The 20,644-nt window shown below is 36.4% G+C and overlaps 1 protein-coding gene across 5 annotated transcripts in view; it reads right to left on the bottom strand.

Annotated features, from left to right (window-relative positions):
* Positions 1-8,105: 8,105 nt before the first annotated feature.
* LOC135122012 (metabotropic glycine receptor) overlaps positions 8,106-20,644 on the bottom strand; it is a 166,225-nt gene continuing 153,686 nt past the window's right edge. Inside the window, exons 8-11 of one of the 5 annotated variants that reach the window (XM_064046265.1) lie at positions 12,126-12,344; positions 11,963-11,983; positions 10,138-10,173; positions 8,106-9,106 (exon numbers count right to left, since the gene is read on the bottom strand). In XM_064046265.1, coding sequence (XP_063902335.1) covers positions 8,954-9,106; positions 10,138-10,173; positions 11,963-11,983; positions 12,126-12,344 — 429 coding nt within the window. In that variant the 3' untranslated portion in view covers positions 8,106-8,953. Of the gene's footprint in view, positions 9,107-10,137; positions 10,174-11,962; positions 12,032-12,125; positions 12,345-20,644 lie in introns of those variants that run through there. The other 4 variants (XM_064046280.1, XM_064046271.1, XM_064046287.1 and 1 more) reach the window with 4 other exon arrangements.

The following is a 20,644-nucleotide window of genomic DNA, read 5'->3' as shown; positions in this document are numbered from 1 at the left end:
GCGTTTAATGTTTAACATTTTTTTCTAAATATGTTCATTAGTTTCTAAATTTTCACTCTGTTAACTTTATTTTTTGGGATAATTTTTGTTTCAAAATAGATGTGTATTATTAAATTAAGTCATTTTTTTGAGGCCGAATACATCAATTTTGGGAGACTTTACTAGTTGCAATTTCAGGTAAATTAGGTAAACACTTTTTGACTAAATCAATTCAGGAATTGCTTTATGCATTAATTTTTACTTCCCGAGCGTAAGCGAGAGAATATTGTAATATAGTTCATCGGGCGACTGGCTACTTTCATGTTTTCTCGACGTTTCGTGATCTCTAGAGTACGAAGAAAGTGGTCTCCGGTTTCCGTCTGTCTGTCGTCTGTCGTCTGTATCGATTTTTATTAGGTAAATAATCTCTGAAACCGTCTGATTTTGTATGTGTATTATTAGGAATGTGCTGTGTCTAAAGTCGTGGTAAAAAAGTCATCCACACCAAGAAATTCATGACGCGATCTCAAAAGATCCGCTTTGAGTGAAACTATAACTCTTATCATCTATATTTTTTGCATTAAGAAAATCTCGTTTGAAATATGATTTTTGCTTTCAAAAAATTAGGCAAATTCTCAAACAAGTAGAAACAATCGTAAATTATGACCTTCGGCCGTGTCCACTTCTTGTTTTGAGTTATTGGTTTCTTCGATTAACATGTTTGTATCAAAGCAAAAGTGAGTGTCTACTCGATACCAGAGTAGCCGCACTCCATTGTTTTCGCTGATATTTCAGTCTGTACGGTTGTTGTGAGTGACACCTTTATTTAGAATCGCTTCTACAGAGTTAAGTGAAAAAAATGAATTAATGGGGCAATTTATTTTATTGATTAAATCAAGAATGGCTCATCCAAAATTTGGGAATAAGCATAATACATATTATTATTGTTAATATTAGACTTCACCTGTCGAAGTTGTTATATGTGTTCTTGACAGAATGTTGATGACTACATCAGAAAATTTTGTAATGGAAAAATTCACTTGAAATATGCGAAACCTCCCTTTACTTTGCTATGCACATATCCTTAACTTAACTTATTAGTTAGGCAAGGCAAGTTCTGTCGAAATAACTTTTGACCAAATTTTTTTAAAAGCGTGCTTGTATAAGTAGTAAAGGTACATTATTAAATACAGAAGAAACAGTGAATCTCAAAGCATATTTTTAACAATTGTTTAATAATTTATTAGTTATTTATATTACAAGTGGGATAGAGGCATCGTTATCATTACGAGTGCAATGAGTTACCAGATGAGGGCGTTAGATAAGTAAGAGCACGAGTATTATAAGACCACTATCTCACGTGTAATATACGTTTTATCTACGACTTCTTGAAAGTAGTTAGTAGCTGGTATTTAGTAACCATTTTATATGTTTTATTTTTTAATGTAACCCGTGGTTGTAAGGTTAAAAATATGAATATAGTATTTTCAGCAGAAATTCTAATTGAGTACAAATTCTTTTCAAGCAACATAAAACAAAATATATTGTTTGTGTGTAGATTTGTCATATTTTAGATTTTATCTGTAATAAAAACTATTGTGTTCTAGCCTACACCGAAATAGATTTTGAAAATTTGTTGTTGATCGTTGCATTTTCAATCTAAACTTTCAAATTGATAGATATGATGAAAATTCTATCAAAGTCAAATCTTCAAAAATCCATGGCTGTCTTTGATGGTATCATTTATTGCTATCTCGATATAAGTAATATGTACATCGGGTGAGCAACATAATTTGTAATTGAGTCATCCTTGGAAAGCAGATAGTATATAGGTGATTAATTAAATCAGGTCTCAATATAAACATGTGGATTTTTGGTGCTCTATATTCCCATATTTTGAGAATTAATGTAGCCACTGAAATGAAATTAGGTTTCGTCTGTAAAAAAGCTTTTCTCATATAGCCGGTCATCAAATATGTCCAGAAATCACTGACAATAATTAATTCTAGCTGGAAAATAGGTTGTATGTGATTCTTGCACACAAGTGATAACCGATTTTGACTGCACCAATCAAACACGACATTGATGTTAAATGTTCATGTAATCATGTCTGGTATGAATGCCTAAAAATAATAACTTTAGATTGGCTGCAAACAATAGTTGTTCATGAGTAATTTCCATTTATTATATTTATTAATAAACAGAAGAAATAACAGGGGTCCAAGATTAGATCTTTGTGGCACTCCAAAAGTAGCTATAAAAGATTTTGAAAAAAGTTCTGCTATCTAACTACTGTTAGTGAGATAGGAGTGAAACAGTCGACATAGAGAGTCAGTAGAACTAAATCTTCGGAGTTTACATAGTGACACAAAGTGATCCATTTGGTCAAAAGTCTTACAATCTACTTGACCTCTATCGTCGATAGAGTCGGAACCGTGTTGCAAAAAGTAAACTAAAAACGTTTCCTCAACGAAACCATGCTGATGCGGTGATATGTAACATTTTATAGACGAAAAATGTTGTTTATTCTCAATCAGGTATGTAATGACATTATTACGTAAATTTTTGTAACTAGGGAAACTATTCGTTACACATCTGGGGCAATAATGAAATTCATTATACACCTAGGTGTGTAATAAATGAATGTTGTTTTCAGTGCAGTTTTTTTTTTGTTCGTCACCGACTTCGACCGTTTAACGATTCAACATGCTTCAACTTTTAATAAGTAATATTGTGGGGCCTTTAGGAGCGCACCATTAAAGGTAGAGGAAATGCGGGTAACTGTGCCCCCCTAAGCGTTTCCCCCCGTAATTCCTACAATTTACGTCCTTTTTTCGTTTAAAAATTTGTAGGAAGAAACAAACACTTATTACATATAAGAGTTTTATTGGAAAAAAAAAAAAATAGTAACCGTGCAAAAAACAAAAATTAAAAAAATGGTCTTTGGCTCACATTACCACATACTACGGGGGTAATTGGGGCAGGGACCACCTATGTCCCGTACGAAAATAATCTACATACAGTAGTCACATGTATAGACTTTTCGTTCTATATTTGCGCAGGCTTTATGTGCCCACATTCCACAAGAAACGCAACGCAGCCATAGCTCCCGATTCTTGCCAAACACACCACACATCAAGCATATATCGTCCCCCACATTCTTGTCCTTTTCTTCGGTGTCTGACTGTCCACTCAAACTTTCTTCATCTTTTTCTCCGCTTTGCGGCCTTGTTTCTTCAGTCTTTTGTCTCAATAGCCATGTTTTTCGTGGCACATTTGTCTGTGTTTCATCGTCTGTAAACACCTGGCGTTTGTAAGTTGGCTTAGGATTATACCTTGGCACTATTTTTTTCCTGTTTTTTCTCTTCTCTTTTACTTCTAAAACGTCTTTATTGGGAGTAGATGTTAAAATAATTGAATGTTGTTTGGTAGTCTTCCTTTTTTTTTTGTTGATGCTACCTGCTCTTTGGAAGTACCAGGTAATTGTAAGATATCCTCGAATGAAGTTGTCTGTTTGTTCTCGATTGTGACAGGGGACCCGCTTCGTGATTGTACTGCAGAGCTTTCCTCCAGCATTTCATTTTGTGTTTGAATTTGACGGAGGTGAGCCGGGGCAAAATCTTCTCCAGAAAATATGTCAGATTATATGGATGTATTCCCGTTGTTTGAAAGCCCTTAATGGTTTTTTCTGGAGTAGCTACCTTCATGTAGGCATTATTAAACAGTTCTGCTAATTCGTATGGCGTTATTTTTGACAAAGGATGATTCCGAAGATATTTGCTATGCTCGTTGTTGAATGCAGATTTTAGAGGCGAATAGAATGTAACATCAAGTGATTGCAGCCGATGCGAAGTGTGAGGCGGCATAGTTACAACTGAGATCCCATTTAATTTCCAAAAATTGAACACCTTCAGCGTTGCATGGGTAGCATGGCTATCCATGATTAGTAAGACTGGATCCTCTCTACTTGGTTTAACATGTTTCTGAAAGCGGTGGAGATACTCAAGGAAGAGCTCTTCTGTGATCCAACCCTTCTCCGAACAAGAATATAATGCACCCGATGGCCCTCCTTTCTGGAGTTGAGCATTCATACGTTTTCTGCCAAATATAAACATTGGGGGACATACAAACCAGCGGCGCTAAAGGCACAGACAATGGTAACATTTTTGCCCCTTTCCCAATTAGTAGCATAACCTTCTTGTTTGAAACCTCTCTGAGCAAAAATTTTACCGGGATTGTGAACCGTAGATATCCCAGTTTCATCCAAATTAAAAATTTTACTCGGACCAAGATTGTTTGCTTAAAAGTTCCTCGAGATTTTTATAAAATCTTCCTACTTCATCCTTGTTAAATCCAGCTATTCTGTTGATACTAGTAGCCTAAGGTTTTCTAACTGAAATAGAGCGATTCCTCCTGAGAAAACCACCTAACCACTCATTGCCAGCAGATTTATTGTTTTTGTTAAAAGCGCAAGCGATTCCATTTTTATTGGCATATTCATATGCACATTTCTTAATTTCTGCTCTGGATATTCCATAAAATAATTTTGACAGCGCTATTACACGTTCTGCCAGTATTTTTTCTTCAGCTTGTGAGAAGACAGTTTTTCGTCCTAGAGTATTATTCTCTTTTGAAGAGTAGAACTTGGGATATTAAAGACTCTAGACACTTCTCTCACTGCTCTGCCTCCTTTAATTGCATCTAAAACAGATTTCAAGTGTTCTCGACTGTAATTAGCTATTGTAGTTTTCCTCTTATAGACCCCTGGCATCTGTATCAACAAAAAATAGTTCAATGCGTCGATATTCAGTTGGTATCTCAAATCTATTGTTATGAACTCAACGTGGGGTAACAGTGGCCGGCCACAAATTCCCCATGTTGACTGGCTCCCATAACCCCAAAAACGGGTATTTTATATAAAATTTCGCAGAAATATCAAAATAAAAGATAATGAGATGTTGTGAGGCTACATAAATCTACATACCTTGAAAATATGGGAAACAGGCAAAACTTTATGAAAGTTTGAAGGTTAAACAATAAATGCGTGATTTTGTTGGGATCACTGCTAATAGCAACTTCCCGCCAACAACATTTTTGTCTAAAAATTCGTAAAGAAAAGCCGGAAACTCTCTAAAGTTTGTCCAATTGTTGAATCCACTTGTCTGCAAATGGCGGCATGGATACTGCACCAGCAATTTTATCCTGTTCTGAGAAAAGCGGTGGCCCCCATTACCCCAAGGGCCACAGTTACCCGCCTTTCCCCTATATTTGGTAGACCTTTTCGTACCTACTTTTGCTCTTTTCCGCCAGCAGATCCTGCCTAACTTCGTTTGCTAAATATTTTAATTCAGGAGGCATTGCAGATTCTGAGTCGCACATTTTCTAATAGAATGATATTTCTTGACCAGATTTCTTCACCTTCAAAACGTCAATCTAATTTTATTCAGAGGCGTTCAGATGTAACTTGATTGTTATAAATAGTCTAATTGTACGTGTGAAAATAAACATTGTGACGTATAATTTTTTTCTAGATTTTCACAAAATTTATTCAGAGGATTGAGAATAAAATAGTAAGTAGTATACATGCCTCGGCGGAAAGTTTCCAACAGCCTCGAACTCACTAACTAACTAACTGTCTCAACTGTAATGAAACACTTTCCGCCTCAGTATATGTTAAAATACTATTTCGTAATCATTAGCCATCGTAATAATAAACAGATATTTATGACATTACTTTCACCACTGACTGAGCACTGGGTATACCAAAATAATGAGTGCAATCATACAGTGGGACATTTATTATATGTATATTCAGATTTTCTTATTTAATACCCATCTTCAAAAAAAAATGCAATTTTTCAAATATTCAATACCTTGCTTTTATTCGTTTTATTCAGTAGCTTGAGGACGTTCGTATGTTCAGTGCAGCTTGTTTTGACAAGCGTTGTAGTAGAAATTTTAGAGATTTTATTACTCAGTTAGAAAACTTTTTCATGTAATACACAAATTAACAATACCAGAAATCTCCAGTATTTAAAGGCAGCATAAATGTTAGGTATCTGGATGTTCAGGATCTGAATTAATACAGATACGTGTTATGACGATATAGTCGTATGTATAAAAATTTGATAATTATTGCATAAGGCATAAGGAAAATTTAATTTTGTATTTGGAATATAATGGAGAAAAGTTTGCTAAAATTATAACAACCATCTTAGAACAATAGTAGAAATAACAGTTTATCAGTTTTCGTTGTTTCTTTATCGTACGTTTTCGTTGAAATATATATTAATAAATAGTTTTTGTCTTTATTTAAAATCGAGAAGGATGGAATAATTCTTATTCCAATCTGCTCGTTTAAAATATAGCTTGCGTAAATTCGACTATCATAAAAAATGTTCATGACTTTACAATTTTGAGAGTGTAAAGTTATTCTTTCGAGGTAGTCAGTTTGTAAGAATTGTGAAAACTTTTCAGTTATTGTTGTTGAAATCATGACGCTATCACATTTTTACATCCCGAGCGTAAGCTAAGGAAGTATTCTAAAAGGCTTCATGCGGCAAATGGGAATTTTTACGTTTTCTAGATGTATAATGACACAATGACCCTAAAATTTGAAAAAAATAGTCCCCTCGTTTCCCTCTGTCTGTCTGCCGTCTGCGGTATATGTTAGTTATATCGTGTTGATGGTAAAACGCTAACTAATATTTTTCTAAACATCCCCATCAACAATTTGATGAGGTCACCTCAATATTCGTTTTTTTACTCGCATCCGCTTGGAGCAGTATCAAGTATATCTCCTCTTAGAAATAGCAATACAAGATCGACGCCGTACAATGTATTTTTATTTCTAAAGCAATTTTCATTATACGAACTTTCACCATAATAAACTACATGTTTACAAAAGCACTGGTTTTAGTTAAATCTTCAACTCAAAAAATTCGCATTAGAGACACCAATGTTTCCTTGGCGTATTCTGTCTTGAAATAAGTGTTTGCAACTTCAGCAAAACATGTGTTTTATTAATCCAAAACTATTATTGTGTGTGAATGATATTTGATAGAGTTATTATTACAAAGCGTTAATATTATTATACGAAAATGTGAGGTTAGGTCATTATTATTATCATTATTAAGGAAATGATCGGGCAGACGCTACGCCTGTTGTACCCTTCCGCGTTGTCAGCTGTCATCGATTAAATTTTAGAATTATTGCAGACATACCTCATAATGTGTACAAAAAAACCGTGCCAACTTGATGACCTTATTATTTCAATTGGACACCCAATATGCGTTTGCATAATATTAGTTAATCTTGGAAAAATATGGTTAACGTGGTGTAGTTGGTTGGTACAGATATATAACTGAGCAACGCTCAGTACTTTGGTATTCAGATAATTTTGTTAGTGGTACTAAACTTACTGATTTCTTAGTCTGAAATCATTTCAACAAAAAATATATAAAAAAAAATACGCTAGACACAGATGCAAGCTAGAGTTATACCATGGACAAATATTAGCTGTGGCTGATGAGACGCAAATATGAAAAGGAGGAACTACTGCAGGTCGGTAAAAACAGTAAAATATACTAAATCACACATTGGAAAACCCTCAAGCGGTGGGCAGATCTGTGGACATCGACCTCCCAAGATGATGATGCTCACCCAAGTTGGACGTTATCATTAAGAAAAAGAAGGAAGCACACAGTAATTGAGAGAAAAAAAGTAAAAAAAGTGTCAGAATGAAATAAGGCTGTTACGACTGCTTTACGGGTTTTAACACGTCGTTATTTATTTGTGCCTGTAAATTATTAACGACAACTAGACACCTGTGAGAAGTTATTAGTGGTTCGAAAAATATTGCAGTCTTCTTTTTATTTATTAACTTAAAATTACATATATTAAATAGACGATATGTAGGGTTTCTAGATCTGTTCTAATAACAGTGTAAATATTTTTTATATTTTAGCACGAATAAATCTTATCTTATCTTATCTTATCTTATCTTATCTTATCTTATCTAATAGCAGACCATTGCTTCTACAAGCTGTAGGCACGCGTTTTTAAAGAGAGACCACATTTGTCCATGATGTTTTATTTTTAAATAAAAATTAAGACAACAATGTAAACTATGTACAAAATTATAGTTTATTATACAACTCGGCTCTAACGCTTTTTACATAATAACAATAATTATTTGGTAAAGTTACAGACAATCACAAAGAATTAAAAGACCCTTTAATAATATCACTTAAAAAATCTTTAAACTTGGACCAGTTCTTTGTGGTGGCGCCATCTGCAATTGGGGACTATACGGAACAGCGCCAACAAACCACCATAAAAAATGGACCATGCAAAAAGAATCGAATTTTCCATTTTCAGATTTTTTTTGCGTTAGAAACAAAACAGATGTTTGGGCTAGTTGGTCCCATACCCTCTCAATCTAAAATGCAACAAAAGAAACTTGATGAGCTTAACAATAAGCATTCTATAGACTAAAGCTGAACAGGATACAAAAATTCCAACTCACGAAGCACGTTAACTAGGGACTGAGGTATAAAATGAATTGGACGCAATTTGAAGTTGGATTGTTTTTTTGACATGGTTTGAATTTGATCGTTTTTTTGATTTATCCAGTTTGGTTATTTAGAGATTTTTTTATTAATTCTAATTTTATTAGTTTGCTTTTTTAAAAAAATTGTCTTGAGCGAAATGCCTCTATTAAACTTTGTCTTTTACACGCAGCTTATTAGTTTAGGTCAAGTTTAGAAATCTGATTGACAACAAGAATTCAGAATTACTGTTTGCACTCCTACGAATAAGTGTAGGAAAACGCAGTGTAATGAATCGGACACAGAGACAGACATTAACATGATTGGCACCTACAAAAATCTCTAAATAACGGATGCATAATACACGACTGTAAATCTACAATGATACAAATTCTCTATCTTAATGCAACATGGGATTATCTGCTCTATTTATGGTCGGCTGTATGAGCGGTTGATGGTAGGTCGTTATATATGGCGCTGGGGCCCTCGTTGCTACAAACCGAGTCCTCAGGAGTCCTGGACGGTTCCGCCTCCGTTGTTTCTTCCTGCTTCTGTACGCGGTGCTTTCCGTGCAAATTCTACATAGGTACAGGAAACATTAATATTAAACGGTAGCTCAGAAATGTGAGGGGAAACTACTGCAAATTTAACAACAAATAACATAATATAAATGTGTTAGGTATTCGCAACGTAATCGCAGGACATTGCATTTTCGGTTTGTTGGGTTATTGGTTAAATCATATTACAATATACCTACATCCGGCTTTGCTCTCGAGTCTTTTACGACCGTAAACCGTAAACTATTTTATTACACCAACATTAAATAAGTTGTAATTAAAATTGAAATTTTAACGGTTCAAACTTATAGTCAACTATAAACGGTTATTTTAACAAATTTATCTCAGGAAAACAGATATTACGTCGTTATTGCAATATTAATGCAATTTGTGTTAGTTACATTTCAATACGGATAACAAAAATAGAAGCAAAAGTGATACTACATACCGATATTCCACGTTAAAAGTACGAACAGTCATGTTCAGTGTGCATCTTTTTGGTTTTATTTCTTTCATACTGAACACATCAAACATTCTATGGAGCTCAGTGACAGTACTTAATACTATAAAGAGTTCCAAGATCTATGACTCAATTATATGTTTTTTGCTAAAAAATGTTATTGCATGTGACACATCGTAAAAAATAATTTAGGTCTGACGGTACTGCTACTTAAAATTTTTAAAATGGTGTGGAAATTATAGTTCTATTTATATATTGAAGTGTGTGGCAGTAAATGCTAAAAATTGCTGATATCCTTGAGTGTTTTCTTTATAATAAAGACTTGAAACACTTACAATTATTAGCAGTAATGATTGAAAATAATCTGAAAAGCCTGTTTCGTTTCTGAAGACCAGCCAGTAGCACATACCTAATACGGTTTGTTTCATTATACTATTTTACAGGGTTAAAACTATCAATTATTTTATTTTATTAGAATTATACATTCACGATTTTAAATATCTTATATACACAAATATAAACATTAAAGATTAAAGGAGTACTAAAACACAAACGATACCGTATCTCAGGGTAAATTCTTTAATATACTTACATTTATTTCAATTTTTTTAATGATGTCATCAGTTTTCTGGAGAGAATGAATAATTAAAATATGGTTAGTATTCTGCATTCACGAAATCAATTTTAATGTTTCTAAAGGTCTTTACACAAATTGGAAGGTTTTGATACTTGGCGGATGCATTTTTTCAAAACAAGGGTAGATTATTACACCACAGGTAAAGCAACATATCACACTACATATTTAAAATAAAATTTATGTAACTGGGAATAATTTCATTAGTTTTTTTGGAAGAGATGAACAGACCAACTTTGATAAGCGTTTTACAAGGACAAAGCTAATGTATATTTAAAATTTTAAAACAGTTGGAGCGGTAGTTTCTCAGATTCAACAAAATCATGGTCAAAAGACAGGCAGACAAACCTCAAAAAGAAACAGTGAAAAAACCAACAGGATGAAAAAATATTAGAAAAAGCAAAATAACTCTATTAACAAAAATAAAAAAAAAACACTACTTTAAAAAGCTTCGAATCTGTATAAACATAAACAAAAAATAGAAAAATACTCTAATAATGTTATAGAAAAAGAGAGCAGAAAATGAGACAATTGTATTCACGAGCCACCTCTTTTAAAATTAAATTAATCTTCTGCTGCAACGACCGACAAGGAGCGAATTATATATTATTAGCTCTATAAAAGGTACCTTACCTACGAGGTGCGCGTTAATTTTTTTTTTTATTTTAATGATGACTTGCCTATTTTGTACTATTTTAAAATTTATTCATATTTACAAAAAAATGTATGTTAGTTATAATAATACATTTTAAAGACTTTTTGTCATTTACTACAATTTTAATAACGTTATCTTTTTTCCGGTTGTGTTATTATGATTACAAACAATAAAACTCTTGAAAAGGAGACCTATTCATTTCAAAGATACTTGTAAAATCTAGTTTAATGTAAAAATACTTAAAAGGTTTACTCTTTCTTGTTTAAAATCAATGTCATATGTCGCCTTGATAGAAAAAGATTTTAGGAGGTAGATATGTAAGAAACTATAAGAGGAAAAGTTTTTTGCTTTTTTGGGGGTTAATATTATAAATAAATAACAATCTAAAGATATATAGAAAAAAGTATGGTCTCTAATACATCGTCAATTATCAGAATTTAACTAAGCAGTAATAAGGATATTTGAAAATAAAATCATATTAATTAGCTAAATGTTTATTTTTAGATGAACCTCAATTTATAACTGAATTTTGGAATTTTCTTAGATACTGTATAATAAGTTCTTAGTTATAAACTGAATTAACGTGCATCAAGTTGTTGGTTTGGTTGACAGAACAACGAATTCATTTAACATATAGTTCGGTGGTCATAAAACTGGCATATGATGCAACTATGTGTTGTTAGGTAACTCTGTAACTGTAAGATTTTCTTTCACCGGAATTAAATTCATCAGTATTAATTAGTGTATGTATCTGGTAAACTGTAAGAAAGTTTTAGGATGCATTTCCTTTTCTTTGACTATTTGCATAAAAGTTGTAAAATGCATTTCCACTGCATAGAGTAAAAAGAACTCTGCAAAAAAATAAAAACGCAAAAAAGATATAGCTGCCAGCTACGCATTATACTCATTGATTTTGTAAAATAACTTTCCATCCTTAAGCTTTATAACATATATTATGTTATTCATTGCTACAGTTATAAATTAAACGATTTAATAGAACCAACAACAAAACGAATAATAACCATGTTTACACAGAGTGAACTTGGTTATGGTAGGCAAGGTTTGCCGCCTTCGTTCGTGCGTATGACTTGAACAGTAGACCGCTTTGGTGGATTATACGTGACTTACCTTTTCTCTGCTTCCTTTTTTCTGCATGCAAATTAACCACAAATAATGTTAGATAACAGTTTTATTTTGCTAAAATAAAACTACGCTAATTCTATTAAAACAAACGTATTTCTATTATATTAAAAATAAAATTACAAAACAAAACGTCTCACATAAATAATACCTGCAAACTAAACCTGCGATGTTGAGCCTTTCTACCTCCGCGACGTTTGGATATGTGTGGATTATCTCTGCAAATGGTTTTGCTTTTAAAAAGTTCCAGTTGCAGGTAAAGTCTTTTAAGTTCAGCTCTGATGTCGTCTGGACTCATGTCGGCCAAAGTGACCTCACCTACATCGACATCGCTATTGTTGCCCGTTAGTGGACCGTGTGCGTTAACATCCTGTCGAGGTGAAAATGATCATAATATTAAAGTTTACATAATTATGCTACATGCATATAAAGAACATACAACAAAAAATCAATAACGCGTCATTTGATAAAAAACGTACTTTACCGATTACTTTTTATGATCGAGAGTAAAATGAACATGTTTCGTATGCCTGTATTTAACTGATGAATCATTTAGTTTTTAACCGCATCTACTGAATTTTTACTTCCTGAGCTGCGAAATTTTTTTTTTCTGTTGGTGCATAACTATGTAAATGCTTCTAAATGTAAAGTTCAGATCTATGTCAATAAGAATTGGTGAGGTCGTAAAAATATTGCACTCTCGCCTCTAACAATTTTAAATGCGACAAGAATGTGAAGTTTTTACAACTTCATGAATGACATTAGGAATGCAACACAGAGAAATAACCCTTTATTTTTTACAATTTTTGTCATACAAGTCTGATATTCATAAAGAACGCTCTCACAGAAATTTCCATCTTTTATCTGTAACATTTTTAAATGTTTTGTCCTGTCCACTCAGATTTCCGGATTTAACTCCCGTCGAACACCTATGGGATATGATGGGAGTACACTAACGACATTACAAAATCCTCCGCAGGTCTTAGCTCCGCTGTAGCAGCAAATTCAAGTTGCTTGGGAAGAACTATCCCAGGAGGAAGAAATGGAATCCATGCCTAGGCTGTCAACGAATGCATTCAAAATGTCGCCAAACACAATTAATTTTGTTCCCCTTGTTTGTTGCTTCTTATGGTGGAAATTTTAACTTTACTATTTAATCAATGACAGTAAAACCAGCTTAAAAAAATTGTAATTTCTCGATGTAGCATTTCTAATGTCATTTAGTATATAATTCATAAAAATCATATTGTTACGCTCGTAGAAGAATGAAGTGTTACCAGATGCAAAATATGTAACAAAAATTTATCTAAAAAATGTACGTGTTGAAGGTTAACTATTTGAAAAAAAGTCGGCGCAAACAAATAGATCGATAGATAAGTAAACAAGTTTAATATCTGGAATATTGCGGTCTCTGCTATTAAAAAGAAACAAAAAATTATTCATTTTTAAAAATCATTTCTCAAAATTTTTGGCAAGTTTTATTGTTCAGTTTTTCTAAAAGTTATTAACCAAAACAACTCTTTCTCCACTTCAAAGATGCAGAAAAGAACTATATTCCGGTTTACAAGCATTAGTGAAGAAAAAACATTTCTTCCTTCATTTTACGTTGAATCTGTCTGAGAATGCACATATTATGCTAGCTAGTACTACAAAACAACGTAGTTCTTCTTGAATATTTTAAAATAAATAAATAAATAAATAATTTTCGTTTGTAAACCCATCTACTCGTATTTATAGGATCTAAACCACCAGTTATTTCACGAATATTATTTTTCATACAATTTTTCACGATTATTAGATCTAGGATTTGAATTTAAATGATTGAGCTCTCTACCCCTATACTGTTATATCTTCCATTTACACATACATCGTTTATATTTTTATTTTTCTACATTTATAAAAACAATCATTGTGTACCTAACAAAATTAACTTTGATAATATTACACGTTGTCATCTTTTTAGCCATCTTTTCTTTGTCCAATTTAATTTCTCCCACTCCTGTTAGTGAGTTTTTCAGATCCAACATTCCTCATATTTACCTGTAATTTACACAATCTAAGTACTTAGATAAATACAAAATTTCATCCTGCAACTTTTAATGTAAGACATATACACAATTGAAAAATTATGTATTAATTTAATCTTCCACAAACATTTCCGTAAAAATTAACATATTGAAGTGGGTACTGTCTTTATTATTAGTATTGAACTCGATACATATAGTAGACACATAAATAGACCTAATTTAGAGATACAATCTCTTTCTTATATGTGTGAGCAATTAAAGATAATTGCAATATACTTAAGTATTTTTTTTAATAAACTCCTGACGTTTTAATAAAAACCAGACATAATTGTGTGGATTGCATTTCTGCTCTCAGTCTCTTTAAGAAGTTCTTACCATTCGGAATATATGCCATACGAATCAAATAAAGGACAAAAATTCAAAATTGTATCCACTGTTGGTCTCGAGAAAGCTAGCAACCTAGTAATTAAGTTCTAATCAATTTTTTGGTAGAAAATTTTAAACTTTAGATTTTGGTTGAATATAAGTGATACAATATAAGTTAGTATAAGCCTTTGTTAAAAGCAGTTTTTAAAAAACCCTTTAGTAATAGAAGTAAGCAAAGGTACTTTAAAAATGAAAGTGGTCTTTCAGATACAGTTATAAGAAAATACCTTTATAAAGCATTTTTGTTCAACGTGCCTTGTAAAGGAAAACAAATGTAAAAAAAAATTGAAAGACTATTATGTTGTTCACTTATGTTAACCGGAGCTTGATAAAGAATAGTTTCAATCTTATCTATTAATTTCTGGGAAAATTACAGTGATAATTTACCTCAGGTAGCTCTAGCCAATAAGAAAGCTTTATTTTTAAAAATTCAACCAATCACATTTCGGGAAAAAATGTTTTCGATAATTTTTTAAAATGTTCTCAATAGATTAAATATTCCGAGTGCATCTCAAATTATAAACAATTTTATTCAATTTTGACATATAAACAAACGTTTATTTTGCCGTCAGTAGGCCACTAAAGCTTTGGTATATCCGGTAGCACCATAAAATTTTTAAACCGCTAGCGAAATAAAATTTTTATTTTGCTGTTTTAAAACCATGGTTACCATTTCTGTAATTTCTCCAGTGTCTTGCTGCTCTTTCCATCTGAGGATCTGGTCTTTTCTGGGAGCAAGTTTTGTCGTTAGAATCTTGCATGATTTTGCAATTTTTCGATAATTTTAGTTTGTTTAAAATAAACAAACACCGTCGCCAGAGTCACATACTACACACACACACCTGATATTTGTACACTAAATTCTACGCATATAAAACTTTTATTTGGTCGCTGTCAATTCTGACGTTTCTCGAGTCTGAACTTTGAATCACCAATTTTTTCACAATTTGGGACTTGGGGTTGTCAAAATTGAATAAAATTTTGTATTACACTCGCAGTTAAAATGAATGTGTAACTCGCGGTCTTAAGGCGCTCGCGGCATACGCCGCTCTCGCCTTAAACTGACCGCTCATTAAACATTCACTTTAACCGCTTGTATAATAAATAACTATTAATTTTTAGGGCAATTTAATTTGTACGGGTGGATATTTTGTAGACTATTTACTGAAAAAAAAATGTATATTTATCATTCTACTCCAACAAAATTATAAGATTAACATAATTTACGCAAAAATTATGAAAAATCAAATATTTTTTGGATCTGTAGGAACAACCGTTCCCACAAAATCAGGTGTTCTACCTGAGGGCATTTGTAATATTTGTATAAATGTAAATATTTCCTATCCTTCGTCTACCTGCCCTACACTTCTTCATACTTTCTCTTTTCGCTTCTGGAACTTTCTAAACCCTTCTTTACCTACTTCCACCTCTTCAAATCCGAGCTTACCTGTGTACCATTTTAAACACCCTTCCTTCTTCTCCCTGACACCCTCGAACAGTAAAGAACAAAATAAAAACCCAAAACCGTACCGTCGCTTTTAAATCACCAACAATACCCACAACTGGTGACCCCGACGTGATTGAAAGAAGAAAAAAACGTGAGTATTACCAGTGATCGCGACGAGTATAGTGCGGAATTTCGAGTGAAATAAAAACTATGGCGTCAAACGCGAATTCACCCGCGCCCCTGTCATCAACCGAGTTGGAAAAATTAACATGGATGGAAGACATCGCGGCGGTCCTCCTACAGAGGCTGACTGAAATAGAAGTCCTCCAGGCATCGCAGCCCCAGAACCGTTCGCCCTCAGACTCGCGGCCAGAGACATCGTCGCGTTCGCGTTCGCGATCGGGATCCCGTCATCGAACGAAAGGCGACAGCGGTATTTGCTATTACCACTGGCGTTTCGGCGACACGTCAAGAAGATGCGACAAGCCGTGTAGGTACAGTTCCCTGTCGGCGGGAAACGCCGAGGGCAGTCGTTAAAGACGGCCATTGACGCCTGCCCCACCACCCCTACAACAACATCGAGCCGTTTATTCGTCACCGAGAGGACAACAGGTAAAAAATTCCTCATCGACACCGGCGCCGATCTGTGTGTGTTCCCGCATGCCCTGCTACCAAAACCGCGTACGAAGTCCGCATATGAACTTTCCGCGGCAAACGGCACCGTCATCGCAACGTACGGAACAATCACGTTGTCGTTGAATTTAGGCTTACGACGCGATTTTACGTGGAGATTTGTTGTCGCGGACGTGGTGAAACCCATTATCCGAGCCGACTTCCTGGCTCACTACGGACTCCTGGTGGACATAAGAAACCAGCGACTACACGATCAAATTACCCAACTCACTTCCATCGGAGAGGTGACTGAGTATGAGATCCCGTCCGTAAAAACCATCGCCGGAAGTTCACCGTTCCACGAACTCCTCCAACGGTTTCCCGATGTCACACGTCCAGACGGAACCCCTAAGGCGGTGAAACATTCCACCCGCCACCACATCGTAACCACGCCGGGCCCTCCCATTGCGCAACGTCCCCGAAGACTCGCGCCCGACCGACTCCAGGCAGCAAGAAAAGAATTCGACGCCATGGTCCAGCTAGGAATCGCCCGCCCTTCCCAAAGTTCATGGTCTTCACCGCTTCACATGGTGCCCAAAAAGGGCGACGAATGGAGGCCATGCGGAGATTATCGTGCCCTCAACGCGAGAACCTGCCCCGACAGGTACCCGGTGAGGCACATCCAAGATTTTGCGCAATCCTTACACGGCAAAATCATATTTTCAACGATCGATCTGGTACGCGCATTCAACCAGATCCCGGTCGCAGAAGAAGACGTTCCGAAGACTGCCATTACCACCCCATTCGGCCTGTTTGAATTTCAATTCATGACGTTCGGCTTACGTAACGCAGCGCAGACGTTCCAGCGATTCATGGACGAGGTGTTGCAGGGTCTCGATTTTTGCTATGCATACATCGACGACATCCTCGTCGCATCCGCATCACCAGAAGAACACCTCCAGCACTTGGAAACTGTGTTTCAGCGTTTGAGAGAGTACGGCGTCGTTATCAATCCCATGAAATGCGTCTTCGGCCAGCCAGAGGTCAAATTTTTAGGATATCTCGTTTCCGGCGCAGGTACACGTCCACTTCCAGAAAAGGTCGAAGCAATCCGCAGCTTCCCGCAGCCAAATACAATAAAAAAGTTGCGTCAGTTCTTGGGTATGTTGAATTTTTTCAGAAGATTCCTACCTAAGGCGGCAGAGACGCAAGCACCTTTGAACGACCTCCTCCAGGGCAACGTCAAAGGAAAAACTCCGGTCAACTGGACACCAGCAACGGTGGCCGCATTCGAGGCGTGCAAGGAGAGCCTCGCCGGAGCCACATTATTGGCACATCCCGAGCCAAACGCACCATTAGCTATTTTTTCGGACGCGTCAGATTTCGCCGTCGGAGCAGTCCTCCAGCAGAAGGTCGACGGTCACTGGCAACCGTTGGACTTCTTTTCCAAAAAACTGAGTCCCACCGAGTCAAACTACGGGGCTTATGATCGAGAACTACTAGCCATTTATCTCGCAGTCAAACATTTTAGGCATATGGTAGAGGCGCGGTCTTTCACCATCTACACAGACCACAAGCCAATCACGTATGCCTTTCAGAAGAAGAATACCGAGTCCTCGCCCCGCCAAATACGACACCTGGACTTCATCAGTCAATTCACGACTGACATTCGCCATATAGCAGGGAACGAAAATGTTGTCGCAGATACTCTTTCTCGCATCGAGGCTGTGGAAACCTCGATTGATTTCCAAGCTCTGGCAGCAGCACAACAGCAGGATGAGGAACTCGAGAGATTTCGAACAGGTAATACAGGCCTGCAGCTCAAACTGGTACGAATCCCAGGCTGCGACGTATCGGTACTCTGCGACGTCTCCACGCGAACAGCGCGTCCTTACGTCACCGAGTCATTTCGCCGAGCTGCATTCGAGTCGATTCATCGTCTATCCCATCCAGGCGTTAAAGCCACCGTAAAACTGGTGACGCAACGTTACGTCTGGCCATCGGTCAAATCAGATTGTCGAGAATGGGCCCGCAACTGCGTAGAGTGTCAGCGTTCGAAAATCTCACGCCATGTCTCTTCGCCCATCGGTACATTCTCGCCACCATCAGCGAGGTTTGAGCACGTGCACTTGGACATAGTAATTATGCCACACTCAGAGGGTTATCGTTACTGCCTTACCATGGTAGATCGGTACACCCGCTGGCCAGAAGCCGTACCCATTAGCGACCAGGAAGCAGCAACCGTGGCACGAGCTTTTTACGACACATGGATCGCACGATTCGGCACCCCGCTACGAATAACCACCGACCAAGGTAGACAATTCGAGTCGTACCTATTTAAACAACTAAATTGTTTATTAGGAACCACTCATTTGAGAACTACAGCGTACCACCCCTCAGCCAACGGAATGGTTGAACGCCTACACCGACAGTTAAAAGCGGCAATCATGTGCCACCAGAATAATCGCTGGACTGAAGCCCTATCCACCGTCATGCTCGGCATTCGAGCAGCATGGAAAGAAGACTTCCAGGGTTCCTCCGCGGAGCTCGTATATGGCCAACCTCTCCGCCTGCCCGGTGAATTCCTAGGCATCCCACGCGACGAAAACAGCGCAGACAACAGCACCCCAAACTTCGTCAAAGAGTTACGTCAACACGTGCGTAACTTGAAGCCATGTGAGGGAACACGACATGGAGCAAAGAAGACCTTCATTTTTAAAGATCTCGCCACGTCCGAACAAGTTTTTGTACGCCACGACGGTCCCAAGCAGCCGCTTCAACAGCCATACGACGGTCCGTACAGAGTCGTAAGGCGATCGGCGAAAACGTTCGTCGTCAACATCAAAGGTCGAGATGTCACCGTTTCAATAGATCGGCTCAAACCCGCGTACATACTCAGTGACGACACGCCCACGTCAGAGTTTGGCCGCGACACTACGAGGACGACGCCCACAACAGACGAACCAGCGCCCTTCGCAGATCAACCCCACGACGACGACGAGATGCCAGCTTCCACAACGACGAGGACCACGAGGTCAGGAAGACGGGTGCGCTTCCCTGAGCGCCTGCAAAGCGGTTTTTCATAAAAAAAAACACTAGCAGGGGGGTACTGTAGGAACAACCGTTCCCACAAAATCAGGTGTTCTACCTGAGGGCATTTGTAATATTTGTATAAATGTAAATATTTCCTATCCTTCGTCTACCTGCCCTACACTTCTTCATACTTTCTCTTTTCGCTTCTGGAACTTTCTAAACCCTTCTTTACCTACTTCCACCTCTTCAAATCCGAGCTTACCTGTGTACCATTTTAAACACCCTTCCTTCTTCTCCCTGACACCCTCGAACAGTAAAGAACAAAATAAAAACCCAAAACCGTACCGTCGCTTTTAAATCACCAACAATACCCACAGATCTATATCTATGTAAATTTTTACATAATAACTAAACAGTGAAATGTAAAAATATATTCCGGCCGGTTTGGCGAAAGCTGCTCGAGTAAAATCGATGTGGAAATACATAGTTTGACTCCAGTTCACACGAAAAAATCAAAAGGATGTGCGTGAAAGCAATTTTAACATTTTTGTGTGGCAAAAGGGTATGTTTTTGAAAGAAATACGACTGCGTCGGAATTCGCTCTGACATTAAAAGATTTCGCCCTTCATATGAGATTATAATAAAGACAGCGTAATCAAGACTATGGAACACTGTCGCAAAAGATCTGCAGTGTAGTAGCAAAAAATGCAGGATTCGTCGTCTTCGTGTGTACAGCGAGTTAGAAGCCAAAAGGTTCTTTAAATATTCATGTAATACTCGTCGCTTACAAAAATGAAGCCTACATTTTGTAAACAAAAATCTGAAATTAGTCTTATTTATCATTTTCAACTAAATGCCAAATCTGATAATTCTGCCCTAGTGCAAGATTATCGCTGAAATTCAATTTTTATTGGTCGTCATGCAGAAATATAAATGTTAGTGGGATATAGAAGTTAGCGGTTTATGACCAGATAGGGGTCGATAGTGACCGATGGATTCCATCTTGTCGCAAACATTGATACATATATAATAACTGGAGCAACCGGTGACTGGAAAGAGCTACTTTCTAGACAAGAGCCCCGCCGAAGGCTGGATTATTGGATTATTACACTTGTCATAACTGGC

Source organism: Zophobas morio, unplaced genomic scaffold, assembly GCF_036711695.1.
Source record: "Zophobas morio isolate AGI-343-1 ecotype UQ-CSIRO unplaced genomic scaffold, CSIRO_AGI_Zmor_V1 ptg000005l, whole genome shotgun sequence".
Classification (NCBI taxonomy): Eukaryota; Metazoa; Arthropoda; class Insecta; order Coleoptera; family Tenebrionidae; genus Zophobas; species Zophobas morio.
The sequence above is the reverse complement of the archived record's forward strand: the minus strand, read 5'-3'. Positions and strand labels throughout refer to the sequence as shown.